Raw genomic sequence first — 24842 nt, 5'->3', positions numbered from 1 at the left:
ATAAGAGAGGATAAATAGCTTAAAGAATAAATAATGAAGAAGAGAGAAGGTTTCCCTACAGAATGTAGCATTTTATTGAGCACTGATGAGTAAGTTGGGACTCAATAAGTAAGAGGGATTCTAGGTATGAGGAAATGTGTCACAAAGCATGGGATTTCAAAAGTGTAATGATGTGGCCACCGAAAATAAGAGGAAAGTTAGCGGTCACCAAGTCTACGCTGAGTAGATGAAAAGTGGTATGATATAAAGCTGGAAAGAAAGGGTAATGTCAAGTCATAAAGAGCCTTACATGCCAAATTGAGGATCCAGTCTGGGAGGTGAGAGGGAACCATTAAGGACTTTGGATTATCAGAATTACAAGATCAGATTTGTTTACATAGAAGGCTAATCTGGCAATGGTATGAAAGATGAATTTTAAGAGAAATAGGAAGATCTTTTGGGAGACTTCTTCCATATTCCTATTGGAATTAACGAGAACTGGGATGAAAGGAGGCGAATGGACAGATTTAAGAGCTGTTACAAGAAAATGAATAAACAACACTTGGCAATTGCTGGATATGGGGCAGGTAAAGAGAGGGAAATGCTGAGGAAAACATCAAGATTTGGAACACATATAATTGGTTGAAAGAAAGTTAGTGCTGCATAAATGGAAATCAATATCATCCCTGGAGAAATAGAGCAATCAGTGAGCAGGTAGATTTGAAGTAGGGTAAAAAAAATTCAGTTTTCAAGCAATAGCTATAATAACAGTTAACATCTTGTTTGCTATGAGTTTTATGAATGTAATCTCATTCTAACAGCAAACCCATTTTAGAGATGAATAAATTGAGACCATGCATCTTTAAGACTAGAGCCACATAGTTAGTAAGTGCCTAGCAGAAAGTAAGAATACCTAGACTTAATTTAGCAGTTAAGACGCAATTTTCTAGAGACAGCTAGGTGATGTAGTGGATATGGCACCCACTTTGTGAGTAAGAGGATCGGATCTGAGTTAAATCTAGCCTCAAAAACTTATTGTGTGACATGGTCAAGTCACTTAACTTTAATTATCTCAAAAAATAAAAGTACTTAAAAATTTCCTGTTCAAAGGCATACAGTAGGTTACATAGAAAGTAGAAATTCTGTTTAAGAAGAAAAGTTATTTATGGTCCTCTCTGGATTGCTTGCTCTACGGATCCTGGCTAATATCTATGACTATATAGCATCCCCTGGGGGAAAAATATGGCGTTCACATGTAATGGTCCCATTCTACTTCAGAATGATATGGTGAAGAATTAACTACCTAATGCCTAAAAACTGTAACTATTAAAATATAAAAACCTTATTTTTATGTACTTTTATAGCTTTTCAAAGGATTTTCACGAATATTACCTCATTTAGTGCTCACAGCAACTCAGTGAGGTAGACAAGGCAGATATCATTGTTCCCATTTTACAGATAAAGAAAGTCATATAGCTTGTAAATAGACCTTTGAGCCATGCTGCTTTGGGACCTGGGCTCCTTAGAAAAACCTTCCTATGGCTGTCCAAGAAGACATGTCTGGTTAGGTACCCAAAGTATCCCGGCCTCCGTAGATCATGCTTCCCTTCTTGGAAAAAGCTAAGATTTTCTGAAGCATCAATGGGTCACAAAGTCATAGCTTTTAGAGTGGGAAAGATCCCTGGACATTATGCAGTTCAATATCTTCTTTTAAAAGATAAGGAAAGAGACCCAGAATAGACAAGTAAATTGTGAAAAAGGCTATATCCTGGCGCATCTTCCTTTCTCCACTCCTAAATGTGTACCCATGGAGAAATCCCACAACTGGGCTGCCTCTAAAAGTGCTTAAAAACAGTCCAATCTCTTTCGTTAAAAATACTTGGCTCAAAAAATGTTGTGAACTTTACGTTTCATCATCTCCTCTGGGCCTTCCCTGCTGCATGATAATTTTCCCTTCATTCCTGCTTATATATCCCACTCTCTCCAGCATCTATTCCAAACCTCCTTCTCTCTCTTCAAACTAACCACCCCCAATCCTTCCTCTTCCCTCTCAGGAGTAGGGTAGGGGAACAGGGAGTTTAAAATTCACCAGCAGTGGGAGCTCCCTCTCTCTATGCAGACAAGTGATTTTTTTTGTCACTGGATTTAGAGAGTTTGTTGGGGACATTGAGATGATAAGTGATTTGCTAAGTGTCACAAGTCAGTGTGTCAGAGGTAATACCATCTTCCTGACTGCTAGATCAGCACCATGTTCACTATAGTTTTTTTCCTCAGAAGGCAAATACTTCACTGGAAAAAGACTGAGCTGCTCCATCAGGAGCTTCCTCATCTCCCTAACTCATCTCAAACCCATTATTCATTCCGTTTTTTTTTTTTTTTTCCCAGTATCAGATCTGGAGAACTGGCTCTTCCAGAAAACACTTGAGCCATTAATTCCCCAATTCTCCTCTTTCCTTTAAGAAGCTGAAGCCTTTGAGAAAACCCTTTCAAGTGCCACCATTTACAAAAAAAAAAAATCAACTCCAGTTGATGGGGTCTTCCCTTGAAATTTTGTGCATACATATTTTTTCATTTAACTTTCTGCACATAAATTACTTCCAATAAAATGTTTTGCTTAAAGGCAGAGTTTTTTGTTTTTTTGCTTTAGAACCCCTCACTTAGTACAGTGCCTAATGCATAGTAAAAGTTTAATAAATACTTTCTTTGAATATTCAAATGATCCATAATTCAAGGAAAACCTTGAGAATCCCAAACCAAGTTGTTTGTTTGTTTGTTTTCTTTTGGTTTGCTCTGGAATGATGCATCATGCATCAGCAACTCTCCTGCAGAGGATTTAGCTGATAAATATATTAAATAGTGCATATGTTCTAGAAGTACCCAGAAATGACTCTGAGCTGTCTAGATGGAAGGTACTGCATATATATAAATGATACTTATTATTATAAACACTGCTTTTAGACTATATTTGTCCAGGATGGCTTAGTGATGACTGGATAGCAAAAAGGAATAGAAATTTCCTTCACAGTCAACATACATTCACCCATGCAGATGATTGGAAAAGGACATTGTAGTAGAATTCTAGCACTTACAAATCGTAGAGTTTTATCTTTCAAACATTTGTTTTAAAAAAGAATCAATTATGAGAATCAACATATTCTTGTGTGTGTGTGTGTTGCTAAGGCAATTAGGGTTAAGTGACTTACCCAGAGTCACACTGTCAGGAAGGAAAATCAATATATTCTACAAATTTTCTGTTGTGGGTAAAATACTGGTAACTTTTTGTAAAGATATGTAAAATGTCCTTCATATTTTACCTGTGTGTATGCACATTTTAATAACAAAATATCAGGACTGTAAGCAAAACTGGATTCATTAAACATGTATTCTCACTCTTCCCATCTCCTATGCTTTGGAAACACTCCAGATATTCGGTAACTTTTTTTTTTTTTTTTTTTTTAAATCAAGGTTTTAGTACAGATTCCTAAAGTAAGGGATATTTGGTAAGCCTTCTCTTCTTTCTCTAATTATCTTATTTTCTTTCCCACTCCAATTTTATAAGTCTGAAATAGTAATTACATAGTTATACAGTATTTTCACATGTGGTAGATAATAAACATAGCATGTCAGAATATTTCCAGAGTAAGAGAAAGAGTGACTGTGTTTCCCTTTCCGCTGGCATTTCCCTTTCCATTGGCAGACATATTCTTTACCTTCCTTCTGCACTTTGAATATATTTAAGTTTCAGGATCCATCTTGATAAATATTGCAGAGAAGGATGAATTCCTGCTAATGCTGGTTGGGTAGCTCACATTTCTAAGTATTTACATTCAATTTTTCATGACCAGCACTGACCTTCTCTTTTAAGACAACTCTCAACAAGCCCAGCTTCCCACATACTCTCATTCTTTTAAATTCTTTATATACATCAAAACAACATCTAACAGTTTACATGGATTTTATTTTATGCTTGGCTTATTTCTGTTTCCTTAAATAAGTTTTCTTTATTTCTTGTTGTGGTTCTCTTCTTGTACATGAACTATTTGTTTTGCTTATTGCCTACTACCATTTTCATTTTATCATCCTTCTGCAAAAACTTTCTGTATATTTTCCTTCCCTCCTGTATGTTTCTTCCCTTTCCTGTGCAATCTACCAAACTGTTAAAACTATCTTCCTAATGCTCTACTTGAAAGCCTTAAGAGGTTCTACAGTTAATATGGGATAAACTATGACCTCCTCATCTGCCACACAGAGCTTTTTGCAATGACTCCAATATTAGCCTCCCCTCCAAAAAATATTGTCTTTTTAAGGGAGTCATTATGGTCTCAAAATCTCAGGTTCAATCCTTGCCTCTAACACGTACAGGCTGCGTGATTTGGGGTATTATTGAGCCTCTTATTGCTCTGAGTAGTTCTCTACATCATTAAAATATCCTTTTTGCTATTTAGTCATTTCTGATTTTCTGTGACTCCATTAGGGGTTTTCTTGGCAGAGATACTAGAGTGGTTCGTCATTTCCTTCTTTAGCTCATTTTACAGATGAGAAAACAGAGGCAAACAAATTAAGAGACTTGCTCAGGGTCACCACACTACTAAATCTGACACCAGATTTGAACTTAAAAAGACTCATCTTCCTGACTTCAGACCTGGCTCTCTATCCACTACACCACTGAGAAAAATCATATAATTAGTATTTTTATATAAGAACATTTTAGTATTTAATATTTTAAATAATATTTAATATAATAAGGCTATTTGATTTGATCCTCATAATGTCATTACAATAGAAGAATTATTTTTATCCCCATTTTACAGATGAGGAAATTAAGGCTGAAAGAGATTAAGTGACTTAATGTCCCATAGCTACCCAGCTGTCTCCAATAAATCTCCATTCCAATGATTCAGAGCCTTCTATATTAGAATAATTTAGAGTGAAGTTTGCTTTTGCTCTATGCATTTTTAATCTAAGTACTTTTAACTTTTAAAATCTTACTGTTTTCAAGGACTTTAAAAGCTCCCGTTTACATAGAAATAATTATTATTCTAATTAATAGAATACTTATTCATTAATGCAGGTCCCCAAAGACCTCTATTGCCCAAGATTTGATTAGCTTGGAGTCACTTTGTTAGAAAGCAATAAAAATATATTTCTTTTCAAATGTTCTATAATTTGGATTTTATCCTAATTCGAATTAGCTTTTTAGACAATACAAATAATGTTGCATAGTAAACAGATTACACTTTTTAGACATATGCAATTATTTATATTCATTTGTGTGTAAAATATATTTTGTTTGCTTTTATACACACACGCACACACACACACACATACATACACACACATATATATATTAACACAAAAGTTAAGTTCAGAAAGTCAGGTTGGTTTCAGGATGGTAGATTTTTCTACCATGGCAACTCTCAAAGACCATCTACTAAGACTATAGTCCATACAGGTGAAGAAAGGAAACAACCATAGGAATTCATGGTTTCTTGAAGCATTGATGTGTTGATATTGGTTCCATTCATCCTAATTAATTTCTGGCCTTTGCTTCCTCAAAGTGGTTGAAACATAACTAGATCTAATCTTTATTAATCTAAAATCAGTGTTCGAACAACTGTTCTACTGATGGAGTCTGAATGCAAATTGAAGCATTTTTTTAAACTTTATTTTTCTTCATCTGTATTTTCTTTCACAACATGATTAATATGGCAATATGTTTTACATGACTCCACACATATAATAATCTATATAATATTTCTTGCTTTCTCAATGAACCAGGAGAGAAGGAGGGAGAGAATTTGGAATTCGGAATTCAAAATAAAAAATATTAATACTTAATTTTTTTCGGATGTAATTGGGGAAAAATAAAATATTAAATAAGAAAGGAGTAAGAAAGAAGGAAGGAAGGAAAAAGGGAAGGAAGCAAGGAAGAAAGGAAGGAAGGAAGGGATGGAGGAAAGGAGGGAGGGAAGATTGAAAGGAAGCAAGGAAGATAGGAAGATAGGAAGGAAAGGAAAGAAAGAAGCAAGGAAAGAAAACAGGAAGGAAAGGAAGAAAGGAGGAAGAAAGGAAGAAAGAAAGGACTAAAGAAAAACTATTACACATGGACCAGTGATTTACCAGCATGAGACAGTTGGTCTGCAGGCTAGCTTTGCTAATGCTATTATAAAGTATTGCCTTAAAGTATTTATGAAATCATCTGCATCTTACCTAAGGGGGGGCCTGCTGGCATAATCATCATTAGTCACATACAATTTTATGATCAGCACTTATAATTACATCCTGTTGTTATCTGAACATTACGAACCACTTCAGAAATCAGAATTATGTGAGTTTAAAAAGAAATTTATACTTTAAAAATGAGTTATTATTTAACAAGAAATAGCTATCCATCATTGAGTAAGAATAAAAAGAAAATTCTGAAAGCACATCTTGAGACTGCGGTTATGCTTAAACTCCAATGGGGTGATCATAAGATACAGAGTGATTTCAGCTGTGTCTGTTCTCCATTTGTGCACGTATAGATATAAATGGAAGCCAATACCACCACCTGTGTGGCAGAGATACAAGTTAATTTCATTGCCATCTTAAGATCAGGTAGAGGCTATCATGTGTTACCATGGATACAAGCTATTATTTCTCCTTTGTTTGAGACCTCTGAGTGGGCCTGATATTAAACTGTGACACACACTTAATGCAAGGAGTGAACTTAGAAGGATCTAACTTCAATGCAATAACCCAACGGGCTTTCATTTTCAGGAACATGGATTGCTAGATTACTCTAGACCAGACATTTCTCTTTACAAGTAGGTGTGGAATTGTGTGATCTGCTGAGAATTGCCTGAGAAATGAGAAAAAGAGAAAAGCTGGGGGAGGGTTTTCCTTAAGTATAAAAATAATCCCCCAAATTATCTACTTTGTTAGGAAGATGTATCCGGTAGCTTTGATTTGACAAGGGAATGGTTTCCAAAATGAAGTTTGTTATTTTTTTTTAAAGAAAAATGATGGAAACAAACTATTCTCTATTTGTTTTCTTGAAAAGAGTGACTTTTTTATCTTGCCAAATGATGAGTGACAGATTTCAATATCATAGAATTCACAGGCAATGAGGGTGGGGGGGGATAGGGGAAGGATGAAAATCAGAAAGTGACAGGAATTATCTTTGCTTTATTTAATCTCCCATATTTCCGGGCACTTTTATGACTTAAAGCTCGGGATATGACTTTATATACCACTATATGACTTAATCAATACTCTAGTACATAACCCCCTGCATCTAGGGCCATCTCCAATCATCCTGATCTATATCTGCCCACAGGACCCAGGTGCTCTGGAGGGAAAGGGATCCAGGTGACCTTGCACAGCTCTCCCTCACTGAAATCCAACTCATTTGCACTTGGTGGTATCACCTCTTTTAGAACAAAGGAAAAACCACAACTACAGTAGTGTACTATACACAGCAAAATGTATGCAGCTATTGATGCAGATCATCAATATGTATCAATAGGTATACTTTTATAATACATGGCAAAGATTCCCTAAAATGGAAGGCATCACAGATAGAAATCCTTTCAGAAAAGTCTGACTCTTCAAACCATAAATGGGCACACAATAGCTAACTTTTCTGATTGGTGGAAATAAAATTGATTGAAATTATTTTGAATACACGAGGATCACAAAAGGGATTAAGCTGAATTTCATGTTGTTGTTTTCAGAATGGAAAACCAAGCTGTTTTGGCTGTAGCTGCTGTGGATATTTGATGAAACTTCTTCCTACTGGGGGGCCAGGCTGAAGATCATTTTTCTTGTTATATCTTGCTGTTTTGTGAAGTGGTTAAAAGTGGTTGCTTCAACTATGTGGAAATAAATTAATGTCTATGTGAGTGCCACATTGTCTAGCCAGGCTTAGAGCACTTGAATATAGGACACATTATGGAAGGATCATTTTCAAAACAAAATAAAAAAATTAAGCATGAAGAGATATTTTGAACAGATTTTTTTTTATTTTTCACCCTTTAATGTATCTACATATATTACATCTGGAAAAATTTATCTTTAGGATGTGAAGAAGAATAAGCTCTTGTATACACTTATCTTGTGAGTGAAACCTCTTAGTATGATATGAATGTGGCAACTAAACTACTAAACAGTAAGATATGTCTCCAGAGGAAGAATAGGAAGAACTTCTCATTGTTATATCCAATCTCTCTCTTTTTTTGTAACATATTTGAGCCTTGCACAGAGTAGGTGCTTAGTATATGTTTATTGTATACTTTTTTTAATTGTGAATATAAAAAATGAATACTGAATACAGTCAGGTAGAACTAACATACTAATTGATTTTGCTTAAGAATTCTTTTATTTATAATTTTTTGCCTTTCCTTTTTCTTTGTTTTAATGGATAACTTATTGTAAAAGAGAGGTATTAGAGCCAAGATTATGTTTAGAAATAAAGCTGCCATAAAAAAAGTCACAGATACAATTTTTAATGTTTAAGAATTGTAGTATTAAATCTTTTTTTTTTTTTTTTTTTGATGGGGATAGGTTGAGTCAGATCTATTTTCAATAACACAGAGTGAATCCGAGAAACTTCCTCCCCATCATAGACCCACTCTACAACAATTGCCTTTCATTTACTAAATTTTTTGAAAACTGGTTCTATCTTTGTCAAAGATCAATATTTTAAGTAATTGTTCATGGATTGCTAACGACCAACCTCCCCAATCCAAACTCTACCTGAATTGGAATCTCTTCTCCAAGTCACTATCCTTGAGGAATAATTATTGAGTTTATTTCCTTTTCTTCCTAATTCCTAAAGAACCTGGTCTCATATTTTTTGTCACTGTACCAGGCAGGCACTCAGTGATTTCAAGGCTACATTATGTAATAACAGTTAGATGCTGTCTCCTCAAATAAGGATTTCTTGAACTTATCAACAGTGTGAGAAACAGGAAAGAGCTCCCAGGGGAGTAAAAGGGGCCCCCGCTGATACATGGAAGCTTGCAGATTGAGGTGTGATGTTAATGCTTTGGGGGAAATCAGCACACCCTAATCCTGGCACAGGGCAGAGAGAGACGTCGCATGTCCTGACCAGATGGATGTCCCCAGGAACTCCACCCACGAGGCATATGTCATATCTATTTCCAAATGGAGGAACCTGAAAAGTTATGTGAATGCCATTTTCTGGCTGGCCTTTGAAATTCAGTGATCTGTCCCACACATACTGAGAGCATCAACCAGTTAGTGCTCAAAGCCAAGATTTTAAAATTTCTTGAAGGAGACAGATGTCAGTACATAATTTCTGTGACTTGGTTAGTGAATTGTTCTTAGACTCCAAAGCAAGCAGCATAGCCGAATGCATTTGAAAGCGGAAGACCTGGGACTCAAGTTATAGCATTGTGACTTAGTTATTGTGGCAAATCATCTAAACTTGATGATGAGTCTCAGTTTTATTATCTTCAAGGTGGGGACAAAACAAGAAATATTAAATACAGGAATGTTAGACAAGAAGAGAGGAAATCACAGTGAAATCAGGGAAACAAAGAATTCCCAAGAGGTAACAATAATGGAGACCCACAATTATTAAGTACATCCCAAAAGTCTTAGTACAGGTTGAAGGCCGAAAACTGCCCAACGGTACAGTACTTTCTGGTTTATAGAAGGCATGGCGCTGTGATGTCCTGAGAAGCAGCACATTGACTGCACAACTGGTATTAGAGCTAGGAAGACTTGCTCCTCTGCTGTGTGACTGACTGGGTAAGTCATGCAAGCCTTCAGCGTCCCAGGCTACTCTTTAAACTTAGAAGTTGCCAAGAAGTACCCACAGGCAATAGAAGAGGAAGTTCCTTATTGGGAGACCCCTATATAAAGGGTGTCAAAGGTCTGTCGACAAAAATTTACAAAGCTCTTTATCCGTCTTTTATCACTTTCCCCTCACAACAATTCAGAATTACCAGTTTTATTTTCTTCAAAATTGAAGCAATAATACTTGTGCAACTCACCTCAAGGGACTATGAGGAAAGTGCTCTGCAAACCTTAATGTTTTTTAGAGTTATAGAAATATGAATTATTATTAATCTTTTCTTACCATCTTGTTATGGGGGAAATGATAGGAGTGTTTCTTGAACCAGACAGTGTTCAATGAATGGGGCCCATTATTATTATTGTTACCAGTCATTGATTCATTTTATTTCCTTTCCTCTCAATTGTTTCCTTTCTGCTTGGCTAATGTTCCCATGATAGTTACCTCTCTAATCATTTGAATGTTTCTGTAGGCAATTCATTGTCTTGAACTTACAGAATCATCCAGGTAAATGGCAGCACTAACCTGGGCATTTACAAATAAAACAGCTTCTCTGCCTGGATGTGTAGCCTCATTTCAATCCATGAAAACAGACTCTGATCCATGGATAGATAACAGGGAGGAGGTTACCCATTGTTCTTTTCTCCATAAGCTCCTTCCAAATAAGGCGCTCTCCCGGAGGACCCTAGTAAGTTATTCTAGAAATGAAATGTTCTTCATCTGCCCCCATCTTAATGTAAATGAAAACCATTTTCTTTCAGAAAATATTCTCACATTGTGCGAATTTGTCTATTCTGTATTATAACTGGGGACTTGAAATCAGAAATCATTACCTTAAGGTCTATACTCTAGCACCATCACAGAAGGGGAAATCTTGCTTCCAGAAGGAAGCTAATACAGTAGTCTCCCCTAGGACCTGACTGCATTCCATGTTCAAGTTATGAAATAATAAGTAGGTACCTAGGAGTATTTGCATTTTACAATTACCTTAGAATTTGCTTTAGCTATAACCTATTCACAAGGCAATTTACAAGCTAAATTTTTTATCATGACTTTTCAAATTCTCTTTGGGGATCTATCACCTTCACTTATTCCATCTGCTACTAAGGTGCTGATTTTCCTTGGCGTGCTGTTCCAACAGGAACCAGCTTTCCCGTTTTCTTTGCATGATCCTGGATATATAGACTTAGCCCTAAGGAATCCAGGATATGTTTGAATGGAAGGTGGGGCAAGCCCACATGTGAATTAGCAGGGGCATGAAGATCCTTCCTTTGTGGCGGGAGACTCAGTAGATTCCTATGGATACTTAAATAATTTTCAAGTGAGATAATGCATGAAAATAACTTTGTAAACTGCATAAGTGTTAGATAAAAGGGAGCTATGAATATTATATAAAGGAAGGCACATTTTACCATGGGGCAGGGAGAAAAATGGATGGCCATCATTAAGTGAATTTAACTCTGAGTATTCGATACTAAACTGGGGAAATGAACCAATTAACTCTCTGGAAAGATACTTTAAGATTTCAAGATACCTAGTCCTAGAATTTCAAAATCATACACAGTTTCAGTTATTTGCAAGGCAACATAGTCTAACAAGAAACAATTCATACCATACAGTGCCTGTTGAGTAGTAATTCAGCTTTGGCTGGAAGACCTCTAGTCTGAGAAAACTCAACTCTCCCATTTAACTTTTGATTAGGGACATCATAAGGATAGATTTTTGTCAATTTCATATATCCTTCCTTTGATGATTTTTGGTCTAAATTCTGACCAGAATCCCTTCATTCCAGTCCTTAGACAACCACAGCTCTTGTTTTTTCCTTTCCCAATCCCAACACCCCCCAATCCAAGCTCCTTTCTCTCGCCATCAAAGTTCCTTTCTGATAACTTCCAGAAAACATGGACTCTCAAATTCAACCTACCCAAGTAGAAAGAGTAGAAAACTCTTTCAAACCAACTCATACAATTGTCCTGTCTTTTGGGGGAGACTAGCAGTGACAACACCAGTATCAGCTACCCAAAGACATTTCCATCCATTGAGCCGACAAGCACTTAAGTGTCTGATACATGCCCAGGACTATAGTAGGCAATGTGGAGATACAACCCTGATAGAACAAACACAGTAGTGAAACATGAAATTGCACCTTCATACTTTTTGTAAAACCAATTGAGAATATTTTGTTTTAAACATTTTTCTTAGATATATTATTGATATTATATATTATTAAGATATATACATATTTTTCCCCCTGAGGCTGGGGTTAAGTGACTTGCCCAGGGTCACACAGCCAGGAAGTGTTAAGTGTCTGAGACCACATTTGAACTTGGGTTCTCCTGAATTCAGGGCTGGGGCTCTACCCACTGCGCCACCTAGCTGCCCCTCATTGATATATTATTAATAAGTTGAAACTTGGTTACATTTAAGATATCTATCTCTTTATCCATATATCTATATCTATAAAAATATAGATAAATAGACATTATAGACATAGAGACAGATAACAAGGCTTTAATGACCATGTGACATTGAAACTTGGTTAAATTTATGATCTCCATCTCTATTGATACACATATACACAGAGATAGATATATACACAGAATGAGTGTGTGTGTTTGTGTGTGTGTGTGTGTGTATGCATATATTTATAATCTATTTCTTTTTATAATGTGTTTGTGTGTACATATGTGGTCAGGCTGTTGATTAAGGGAGACTTCCTTGGACTACATCCATGGATCGATCCCCAAACCCAAGAGGCCATCTAGAACACAGTACCAAGCATGGAGAAAGTCAGGGAACTCCCTTGACTTATCCCCGATTACATCTATATTATATATACCAGAGATGTAAGTTTTCTGAAATTTCAAATAGCAATTTCAAATGAGCAATAAAGCCTCCTTATTAAGTTTTCTTCTAGTTTTTATTACATATAAATATACCCACATATGTATATATCCATATATAAAGGCCCATTTATCTATGATATATATTTCACTCAGCTACATCTAGATCCTTGCCTTTTTCTTTTCATTTCACCCCATCAAATTAATTCCCTCTCCCTCCACCAAATGAGCATTTTGGGTTTCATTTCCATCCCATCCCAGAGGGGGTTCCCAACTCTCCAGGCTCCCAGGGATCCAGGGTCAGGAATCTAGGGCTGAAATACCTGCTGCATGCCTTGCATCGTCTGCTGAAGAAACTGCAGTTGCTGGTCCTTGGTGAGGTTCTCCTCAGTGCGGAAGAGCTGCCCTTTCTCTTGCTTCAGCAGCTCTACCTCATTCCTGTAGGCGTCCAGCTGCCACCGCAGGCTGTCGTTCTCTTCCTTGAGGGCATACGCCTGGGCAGCCAGGGCTGAGGGGACAAACAGCAATTTCAGACACAGGGCTCAGGGAAGTGGGGGGAAACGGACCCACATGGGACTTCTGCTGCTGGGCTTCTTGCCGAGAAAGGGATCTGACCACCTGAGTAAAAAACTACCCTTGCCAATTCAGGGCTAAAGCACCAGCAGAAAAACTAAAAGAAAACCCCCAAATGTCTTTGCTCATGGTGGCTAAATAGGATGTCTCAAAAACTTTAATGCAGGTTCATTTGATCTCTTAAAGGTTAAGTCTGCACTAAGATTTTTGGGACACCTAAATCCCAATTTTAATAGTTTAAAACAGCCATGAGACTTTTGGGATACCCTATATCCCAGCTTTAACAGTTTAAAATTGAAATAAGACTTTTGGGACACCCTATAGCTTAGTAGCTTTTAAGCTTTAATAGCTTTAAACCCTGAGTAGTCAGATTATCCTTTATGGGACTTTTCCAGGATAGATGCAGACATTAACTAGCAGAGTTGAGTCTTGCCACCATTCATAATTTTGTGACCATAAGTCAACCACTTGACCACTCCAACACTATCTTGCCTTCCTCACAGAACTGTCATCAGGATTCAGAGGAATAAATTTGAAAGTGCTTAGTAAAATTCTAAAGCATTTTCAAACCAAGTAGTATCGGGACTGTCTGGTAGTATTTTACTCCTAAGTTCTTATGAAGAAGAGTCCACAGTTTGATGAGTTTAGAGCTAGAACTGTATTCTGATGGAAGTGGATATCTTCAACATAGAGAAGAGCTAATCCAATTCCAATTGATCAATGATGGACAGAATCAGCTACACCCAGAGAAGGAACACTGGGAAATGAGGTAAACTGTTAGCATTTTTTGTTTTTCTCCCCAGGTTATTTTTACCTTCTGAATCAAATTCTTCCTTTGCAACAACAACAACAACAACAAAATTCGGTTCTGCACATATATATTGTACCTATGATATACTATAAGATGTTTAATATGTATGGGAATGCCTGCCATTTAGGGGAGGGGGTGGAGGGAAGGAGGGGAAAAATTCAGAACAGAAGGGAGTACAAAGGATAATGTTGTAAAAAATTAACTATGCATATGTACTGTCAAAAATGTTATAATTATGTGAAAGAATCCAGCCATTCTGGAGAGCAATTTGGAACTATGCCCAAAAAGTTGTCAAACTGTGCATACCCTTTGACCCAGCATTGCTGTTATTGGGATTATATCCCAAAGAAATACTAAGAAGGGGAAAGGGACCTGTTTGTGCCAAAATGTTTGTGGCAGCTCTTTTCGTAGTGGCTAGAAACTGGAAGATGAATGGATGTCCATCAGTTGGAGAATGGTTGGGTAAATTGTGATATATGAAGGTTATGGAATATTATTGCTCTGTAAGAAATGACCAGCAGGAGGAATACAGAGAGCCCTGGAGAGACTTAAATCAACTGATGCTGAGTGAAATGAGCAGGACCAGAAGATCATTATACACTTCAACAACAATACTGTATGAGGATGTATTCTGATGGAAGCGGAAATCTTCAACATAAAGAAGATCCAACTCACTTCCAGTTGATCAATGATGGACAGAGGTAGCTGCACCCAGAGAAGAAACACTGGGAAGTGAATGTAAATTGTTAGCACTACTGTCTATCTACCCAGGTTACTTATACCTTCGGAAGCTAATAATTAATGTGCAACAAGAAAAAGGTATTTACACACATGTATTGTATCTAGGTTATATTGTAACACATGTAAAATGTATGGGATTACCTGACATCGGGGGGAGGGAGTGGAGGGAGGGGGGGATAATTTGGAAAAATGAATAAAAAATTTAAAAAATGTTATAATTATAAAATTAATTTTAAAAAATTAAAAAAAAAGAACTTTAAAAATAAAAGAACTGTTTTCAGAGAGCATCTAGTGCAATCTTCTCCTCTTACAGATGAGGAAACCAAAGCTCTTAAATGACCTATCTGCTTAGCATCTCACAGATAACATATTGCAGAGGTTGGATTCTCTGATTACACAGAAAGTGACCTTTCCCCTCTGACTATACCATTCTATTCCAATAACTTCTTTCTTTAAGCCTGATATGTTCAATAGGGGGCTAAAGACAATGGATATCCATGAAATATTTGCTGAATATATGAATGAATGGTACAGTGCTAGATGGAATAGGAATCTTGATTAAAGTTCTGAATTTTGTACAAATAGTAATATTCATTTGTATTCAGATTCTTTTCTTTTTATGCCTTTTTAGAATCTTGCTTCTTAACACATCAGAGGACCTACCTGGTCCTATGGACATACTGGAATCTAAGGATCAAAAAGAAATCTACCCGTAGCTGAGTTGACCCTCTACCAATTTTCTCATATCACTTCCATTCCACAAATTGTTCCAAAAAATTCTATTCTACTCCACAACTTATTAAATTCTTACTATATGCAAGATACTGAGGATATAAAAACAAATTAAATAGTCCTTTCCCTCAGGGAGTTTACATTTTAGTGGGCTAAAAATGATCTTTTCTTTCCACCAGAATGGTAACCTTTTTTTTCTTTGTTTTGTGAGCAAGTTTTTCTTTTTTTCTTCCCAAATCAATAAATATTTATTAGATGCCCAATATGTGCAAGATACTGAGCATACAAAGGCAAGTAGAAAAACACCCTGCCTTTTAAAAAAAATTATTAACTTTTCAATTAAAAAAATTATTTTATTTTGATTTATGGAATAAAATGAGCATTTCCAAAATATAGTACAATAAAAATATTACACATGAAAATGGGAATCTATTTATGTATGACTTGCTATTAAAGTTATTGTATAAAATTCTTTTTGTTTTCTTCCTTTACCTTCATTCCTTCCTCAGATGATTACCATTAAATACAAATAAATATAATATATATAAAATTATTGTATTCATACTCCTATTTGTCAGTTCTTTCTCTGGCCAGCAGGTTTTCTTTCTAACAGTCTCTATGTACCTCGATTTTTATCTGAAACTGTCTCCTGACACAAAACTTAATAGCAATTGTTAGAGACAGAAAATGAATTAACAATGCAAACTTCACTTGGCATCCTTTTTCCATTTTTCTTTGTGCATATGTTGAGATTGATATTGATATTGAAGGAAAGAGAAGAGCAAAACTTAGAACACTGGCAGTGTGGTACGCTGGAATGAGAACTGGGTCTGGGGTCAGAGGACCTAGGTTTGAACATTTTACTCCCTATTGGACCCTGAATGTGTCACATGATTTTCTGATGATAAGAAAATGCCTGAATGAAGTTGAGTGTTCATGTAGGAGAGTAGAGAGAGTAGAGGGGCTAGATCCTGAAAGGTCTGGAATTCAGATTGAATTAAGGCTTGATGTGTCAGCCAGCCTGGAGCTCGGATAGAGTCTTGAGCTGGGGAGTGGCAGGATGAAATTTGTGATTTAGAAAGATTAGTCTGGCGAGGCTGTGCTGAATGGATTAGAGGATGGAGAAATTAAATAAACAAAAGTTTATTCTCTGGGTGTGTACAGGCAATTTTACAGTTCTTTGGCTATTAATCCACAAAGGCAGAAAGAGAGCCAGGATAGATTTGAGAATAAAGACTAGATATTTTAACCCTTTACAATCCAGCTTTAATCATTTTTTCATAACTCAAGATAGCAATCACTGCTACTTTGATCTGATTTACAGTAAGGAGGTTTTATTTGACAGAGGGATGATGTAACAGGGCAAAATTACTGAAAATGCGAAGATTGAAAAAAAAAGTGTTGGCTCTACAAGCACATTACTATATTAGCAACACTGAAAGACACTTAAGCCATTTCCTTAGCAAGCTCTATTTGGCCCTTTTCCAATTTAGAATGGCATTTTTATTATCATAACTGATAGCAGGTGTTTGTGAAGAAATCGATTAGTATGCAGGAGTGGAAATTACATTTTCCAAATGAATTGCAGAGTCTGCAATATAAGCTGAAATCTGTGTAGCAAAATGTGCCAGAACCATTATTTAAATAAATTATCTGAGCATAAATACATAGGGAGAAAAGGGCCATCCATTCTTTGGGGGCCTCTCTCACAATCCTATGGAATGGTACCACTGTTAGTTCTTCTTGCTTGAGCCAAATGACCAGAGAGCTTGCCAAGCATGACATAGCAGCGTCTACATTCCTGAAGAGGAATGTGATATAATTATAAGAAAACAGCTGTAATATTGAAAAAAAAATCAACACCATAGCCAATTCTATCAACATTTTTATAATTGGGGTGTATAAATGATTCATGTTCCTGATTAAATAATTTCAAGCTTGATATTTACAGATTTTTTTTTTTGTTACCCATGTGGTAATATCTAAAGGGTGAGAAATCATATATTGACTCCACTTAACTTGGAGGCACCTGTGTGTAAACATCAATCAGAATGGGACCACAGATCTGAGGCTATTTATCAGAGAAAAGCTATTTACTTAAGACTATATTAGGCTTTTTGGAGAAGAGAAATAGCAAACAAGTAAAAGAAAAAACGAGGGAGGGAAGGAAGGAAGGAGGCAGGGGAAGAGAGGGAAGGAGGGAGGGAGGAGGAGGGGGAGAAGGATGCAGGGAGGGAGGGAGGGAAGGAGGAAATAAATACTGATAAATTTGGATGCAGTGAAATAGGAGCTGAAAATCCCAAAGGAACTGAAAACTAAAACTTAAGAACATCTTTTTAGTTCATTTTTTTTTCAATCCTCTTGGAACATCTGGCAGAAACTATATTGTTATTTCAAATTAAAAGGATTGAAAAGCATAAAAATCAAAGCTTTCTTGATGACATATATCTCCTGAATGACTCTGTAATGGATGAATGGGCAAATGAATGTGTGATAAATTCTACTGTTGTTTTTTTTGTTGTTGTTTTTTTCTTTCTGAAATTCAGAGAATAATGAGAGTAAATTGCTTGTTTGGCATGCCAAAAGACACTCTGTTTTATAGAATAGTCTGGTTAACTGAGATTAGTACAGTCACAGAATGTTAGGGAAGGAAGAGACCTTAGTCTAAATCCAGGAGTTCTCAAACTATGGCCCCTGGGCCAGATGCTGCCCTGAGGACATTTATGTGGCCCTCTGGGTTATGGCAAATGGGCTGAGGGGCGGAGACAGAGTGTGAGGTTTTGTTTTTACTATAGTCCAGTCCTCCAACAGTCTGAGGGACAGTGAACTGGCCCCTATTTTAAAAGTTTGAGGACCACTGGTGTAATCCCTTCATTTTGCAGATGACAGAGATGAGTTGATTTATATAAATCAGCTAGTTAACTAGTAGATATATTTGTACTTGGAAGGACATAATGTTTATAAAATTTCAAAGAATTAGAGTACAATAATAGAGATCCATGAAACTACATTGAACACAGATTAATCTTTGATGATTTGGAAGGCAGAGTAAGGACCTGGAGAGTGATGGTCCTTAATATCATTAATCAATCAACTAAGAGTTTGCTCAGTGAGTATCATGAGCCTAACACATTTTATTTAGTACTAAGGAACAGAAAAGAACAAACAGCCATACTATTTTAAATCATTGTTAATACAGTGATGCTGGGGATCATTGAATTTTTTGAGATCTTTGAAAAATGGACACATATTGTATGACCTACTTTTCTCTATATTAATATAATCTCTAACTCCTGAGAAGCTAGCAACTATCCAAAGTTTCCTTGGATAAAGATGGTAACATGTTTTACTTCTAGTAAATAAATGATCTGGTAAAAACATCGAAATTTCTAAGTTATCAGCTAGAGCTGGCTTCTGAAAAATAATTAGCACAACATGAAAAAATACAAGTTATTTTGGGATTTGTCCCAGTATTCTGATAATATATCAATATCTTCTCCCTGCTCAGGCAAGATATAACTAAATAAAAACATTTTAACATATTGTTTCTAACTGTAGTTCTCAAGAACTGTAAATCTTTGTGTCACTGGGGAAATGTAGATATTTAAATTTCTCTTCATAGCATCAGAACTGCAAGGAGGCTGAAAGGATATACTTATTGTTTATTCTTCATTTTTTCGGTCAAATAAAGTGCTTTCAAGGTCTCCGTCACCTTGTATAAGCTAGAGGGGCACTACTGTTTTTGGTACAATGACTCTGATTCTCAATTAAAAGATCTGAGTTTAAATACTGACTGTCACTTAATATGCGACTTTGGGCAAATTATTTAAGTTCTCACAACTTGAGTTTACTCACTACAAAATGAAGGGATTTCAATTTGAAGAGTATACAGCGTTGGGATGTACTCGTTTTCCAAGTCTGGTTTAGGTCCCAACCTATGAATCTATTGGAAATTTAAAGGGCAATATCTGTTGGCATCTTGCTCTAGGGGCACTCTATTCCATGAAATGTTCTCTCCATGTGGCCTCAAATTTTCTTGGAGAGCTTTGTCTGCATTCTTTTTCTGGTCTGTCATCCCCTACCTTCTGTAATACTTATTTGTTCCTTTATCTTGTTTTCATATATTATATTAACAAAAACTCCCAAAGGAAAGGGTATAATTCATCTTTTTTTTTTCTTTCCTATCTTGTAGTTCCAAAATAAGTGGATCTTCATTTAGTCAGATGTCAAAAAAGTACCTTTTAGAACAGTCTTGGAATAGTACATCAAATGGGAATCTTAAAAGACTGGGTTTTCTGCCTTTCTGACACTGATTAACTATCTTCTCTGCCTGGTTTTCCCTTCCTCAGAGGTTGTATTGAGATGTACCCACTGTTTTATCTAAACTTAGTAGAGATTAATGAATCAGTGTCAAGAGATTTGAGCTTAATGGCTAAGAATCACATTAGGATCCTGATGGAACAAAAGGCCCATGGAAACAGTATTATTATATTTTTCCATTTTTAAAAAAAAGTAGTTGTTTGTGTTCCTTTAAAAGTGTTCCTGAGTGTTTTCCCCCATGCATTTATCTTTTTCTACCAGATACTAAACTCCCTGAGGGCAGTGACTTAATAGTCTTTCCCTGGCATTCTGCACAGCTTTAATACACACTAAATATACAGGATAAATGTTGACTACTTCCAGAGCCATCTTCTGTCACCCTGATTTATATCTGGCCACTGGGGCCCTGATGGTCCAGAGGAGAATGTAAGGCCGATGACTTTGCGCATCCCTCCCTTACTGGCGTGTTGTGACGTTACCTCCGTGATGTCTTGGGCCTCTTTGAGAACCAAGGACAAACCACCACGGTACATACTAAATATTCAAAATAAATGTTGACTTAATAAAGTCTGAAAAATCACCCAAAATAATATAATTACTTTGTGCATACTATTTTACAAATGATGGTTCATATATTCATTTAAGAGTCCTTATAAGCAGAGATGTCAAACTTAAATAGAAACTGGGGCCTCTAAATAATATGTGAAGGTTCTCTATTGTTTTATTATTGATTTATAAAACCACACATTAATATTATCTAGGTTCTGTTGTATTTTTATTTATTTTGCCAAATATTTCTCAATTATATTTTAATCTTAAACCCAGACCGAACTCTGGAGTATTATGGGCTATGTTTGATTACTCTGCTTATAAAAACCCTATAAAATATAAAAACCCAAGTACAACAGTTGTTTTCTAGACAAATTGAGGCTATCAGGAACTGAATGGTTCTCTCACTAGCAGTTAGTGGTCACTTGCACAACAACAAAGATTATGAGACTTCTGTCTGGGGAGGTTCCAATTAACTAGACTAATTTCCAGAAGAAATAGGCTATGAATCCCATGAAGGTCAAGAGCACATAGAGGGTGCTAGGCTCCAACTCCAGATTCAAAGATAGGTTTAAATCTTTTTTCAGTACCTATTAAATGTTTAACCCTGAGCAACCATCCTCAGTTTCCTCATCTGTAAAATGGGAATAATTATACTACTTCTCAGAGATTTTGTAAAGAACAAATTAAGTAACACATGTAAAGGGCTTGGCAAACATTAAAGGATGATATAAGTGTTAGCTTGTTATTATCATTCTTCTTTGTGTCTTTCATAATGCTTAGCATAGTAAGTACTCTTGAAGGAATTAATGAAACATCTGTGTCAAAATTTGAAGCGATAGAGCAAGCAGTGTAAAGAGCGTACAACAGCAATCTTGCCCAAATTGCTTATAGAAATCCTTTTAGCTACAGCTTCTCTGGATTATTATTATAACTCAGCACTGAAATAACATTTTATATTTGCAGAGTGCTCTGTAGTCATTGTACAGGAAGTTATTAGTAAGACCTAAACAAAAGCATAACAGTGTCTATTTCTGTCTGGTATGAGACAAAGGCAAGAAGTGTATTTGGGGGAGGAGAAGCAAGTCTAGAACCTGTAATTGCAATGGCTTAAAGATGAGTTTGGAAGATGAACCCGCTTTAAAAAAAAACAAAACAAAAAAACAAACCTAAATGAATCTTTCTTCCTTCATACGGTTTTTTTCCCTCTTGTGCTTCTGGGTTTATACTGAGTCTGAGGATCTACATCACACATTTTTTCCCCATTTATTATCTCCAGCTCTCTCTCTCCCAACAACTTTTATCTTGTTTGCAAAAGAAAATCAATGCATTAAGAATTCTACTTCTTTTTCATACTAGGTTAATTTCGAATTTAATAAAGGCAGAGCAGAAAAAGAAAGGCAATATGAACTTCACCAACATTAGTTAAGCATCAATACATGAAGACTGGCCTAGGCAAGGGTTAATGCAATGTTTAGGCAAGACATAATCATAGCTCTTATGGATGTTCTTAGGACTTAGAAAAGCAAAAGAAAAACTTGGAAAATCTACTCTTCCAAAACTCATCTCTTCTTACTTGTTCCTGCACTGCTCCAAGTCTAAAGCTGTGAGACACTATTTCTATTTGAATTTCATTTGAAGAAAGCCTCCACTGCCTTTAGGGATCCTCTTTAAGAAGAATTGATAGACACACATGGACAAGAATCACACTGGAAAAGGAAGTAAGAACTGAGACTTACATTGGAGAAGGGAATGTCCATACTTGTGATGCAAAAGGTATCTCAGAATAAGCATCTGCATTTCAGTTTTCTCTTTACTCTCAATTTCCTTTCTCTTGTGCCTGTTTGCAATCTCTAATGCCTTTAATTACTCTACTTTAGGTATTCATTGATGTTACTAGTAAGAATGACATGGAGTAAAGATAGGGACAGGGAGGAAGAGAAAGGAGGCATAACAGGTGCCCATGTTTTTAGCATGAGGATCCAGTCTAATAATTCACTTCTCATGTGGCACTGAAGGTTTGCTTTATCAGAAAGAGAAGTCTTCAAACTTCCCCTCACCCATCCTGCAACATTTTCATCACCATCAGCAGGAGGACCACCCCCACCATCATCACTCACATTACTAAACACGCTACACTTAAAGTAAACATCAAGTTTAGAGAGCTCTCCACACAGTAATTCTGTGAGATAGTGCGGTATTATTCTCCTTATTTCACACCTGAAGACTCACATATTAATTCCGTTTTCCTACATACAGCTAAGACACAGAACACTGAACTAGAGTTAAAGGTTAGAGGTTATATATAATATATATGGATATATGTATATATAGGTAAAGAGATGAAGAAAACTATTTCTAGAAAGTGACTTGACCAAGATCATATAGCTAGTAATACCAAGTTGAATTTTCACTCAGGTTCTTTGAGTACAAGTTGATGACTCCTTTCATTGCACCAAACTCAAATCTAACATTTTCCCCCTAGAGCATGCTCTCTCTTCCTGCACCATGTTAACTTATAGATAGCCCATTTCTTCCAACTTTGTTTGATCTAGTCCTTTCTCAAATGGCTCCTTTCATCCTATTTCCTACAGAAAATCTTTTCCCCTGTAATTGGGCATCAAGTAGGCATCCTTTGTTTTTCCATTTACCATTTTTGGACTGACAGTTTCAATTTCATAACACATTTACATCAGAAAGTGTAGGTTATCTAAATATGGATTTTTAAAATGTGCACATGGTTGATGCCCGTACAGGTGCCTACAGAAATCTGTCATTCTGACATGTTTACATCAGAATTCTGTATTTTTAAAAAAGGACAGTTAGAGTGTCTATTTAACTCTCTAATCCACAGATGCCGAACACTATCCTGTTGTTGCTGTGTTCCTTTTTCATAAATCCCCCACTTTTGGCCTTTAATAACATCACTTACAGACTATCACAAGGTAGGGAAATGCTCTTTGAACGATCTTTGAGTTATAGTGGCTGGTCTTAGTTTTCCATAGATTTATTCATTCTGTTTACTCTGAGACAGCTGAATTGCTCTAGAAGGGCTAGTAACTCCTGTTCTACTTAACTATCACAGACAGCACCCCAAATCCAAGAAAGTATTCTTACAACTGGGTATCAGTCATTTCTTTCAAACTGTTGTCTCCCCAGTTAGTTGCAAGCTCGTTGAAGGCAGGAACTTTTTTCTTGCATTGCTTTGCATGTCCAACACAACACTTAACATGTCCAACAGTAGCTCATAACATTTAATAAACGTGTATTGATTTGGTGAAAGTTGTAGGGATAAGTCTTGAGTCTCTCTTTTGTTACAGTGCCCAATTTAAGCCTCTGGTACATTTCTCCTAAAAATGCACTAATAGGATCAGCCTTTTGATGAAACAGCATTACCACAATTCTACATCATCATATATCTCTGATTTCCATAGGAAGAAAAGAGATCCCACATCCTATATAGCCTATATCACTTACTTTGTTTTTTCATTTCCAATCCAATGCCATTTATCAAGATGAAAATACTTTATTTCTGTTCCAAATGTTGTCTTGATATATGTTTTCTTTAGTTCTGGTAACCCGAGAAGCATTGCTTTTGTAACTTTAAGACTTTTCAGACCAAGTACATTAAATTTATTAAAAACGACAACAAACCATTACTTACAGCTTAAAACATACAAGATATTGTGTTAGGTGCTGACTTATTTTATTGTAAAGTAATTATCTCATGAAAAAAAGAAACAAATATTCTTTTCTCAGCTAAGCTCCAAAGAAGGCTGATGGTTTGAATCAGCAGATAAACCTCAGGCAAGTGACTTAGGATGAAAACTTTTTTTTTTTTTTTTTTAATCTACCTATTCATGGACACTCTCACTTAACTTCTTTAGGCCTGTTTCCTCATCTGTAAAATGGGAATAATAACATTTTCACTATCTCCTTCAAAGAACTGTTGTATAGTAAATAAATGATAAAACTGAAAGTGTTATAGACATGTGATTTATCATCCATGCACTTTATATGCTTTAGAAACTTTCATCCATGTCAAAAACACATATATTTACAATTCTCCTACCAATGGCATAGATCAGCTTTCCAAATTATGAATCAGTAGGTTTAATATTGATTTCTGACACAATTCTAGAACATATAATTCTAGTTTCTGAGTATTTTGAAAGGGAAATAGTGATTGCTAAGAGACAGATGGTTCCTCTAAGAATAGGACATGCCAGACTAACCTGATTTATTTTTTAAAGCTAACTTTACTAACATGCAACTGTTGCAAGCATGGTAAGCCAGGATTTCAAGAATGCTTGAATGCTTCAAGAATACTGGTTGAATAACTGGACAGCAAGGATCATCAATGGGTCCATATCATCTTGAATGGAGGTAATCCCTTTGCCTAGGTGGCTATTTAACATTTTCATCAATAACTCAGATGAAGGCATAAAGATGATTATCAAATATGATGACTACACAATTCTGTAAAGCGCAG

The 24842-nt window shown here is 36.1% G+C and overlaps 1 protein-coding gene across 3 annotated transcripts in view; it reads right to left on the bottom strand.

Moving 5' to 3' along the window:
- ENOX1 (ecto-NOX disulfide-thiol exchanger 1) overlaps positions 1-24842 on the bottom strand; it is a 366224-nt gene that overhangs the window by 94930 nt on the left and 246452 nt on the right. For all 3 annotated transcript variants that reach the window (XM_074299169.1, XM_074299168.1, XM_074299167.1), the window contains one exon: positions 12948-13132. In XM_074299169.1, coding sequence (XP_074155270.1) covers positions 12948-13132 — 185 coding nt within the window. The remainder of the gene's footprint in view (positions 1-12947; positions 13133-24842) is intronic.

Source organism: Sminthopsis crassicaudata, chromosome 3 (assembly GCF_048593235.1).
Source record: "Sminthopsis crassicaudata isolate SCR6 chromosome 3, ASM4859323v1, whole genome shotgun sequence".
NCBI lineage: Eukaryota > Metazoa > Chordata > Mammalia > Dasyuromorphia > Dasyuridae > Sminthopsis > Sminthopsis crassicaudata.
Note: the sequence above shows the minus strand (reverse complement) of the source record. Positions and strands in the feature narration are given on the sequence as shown.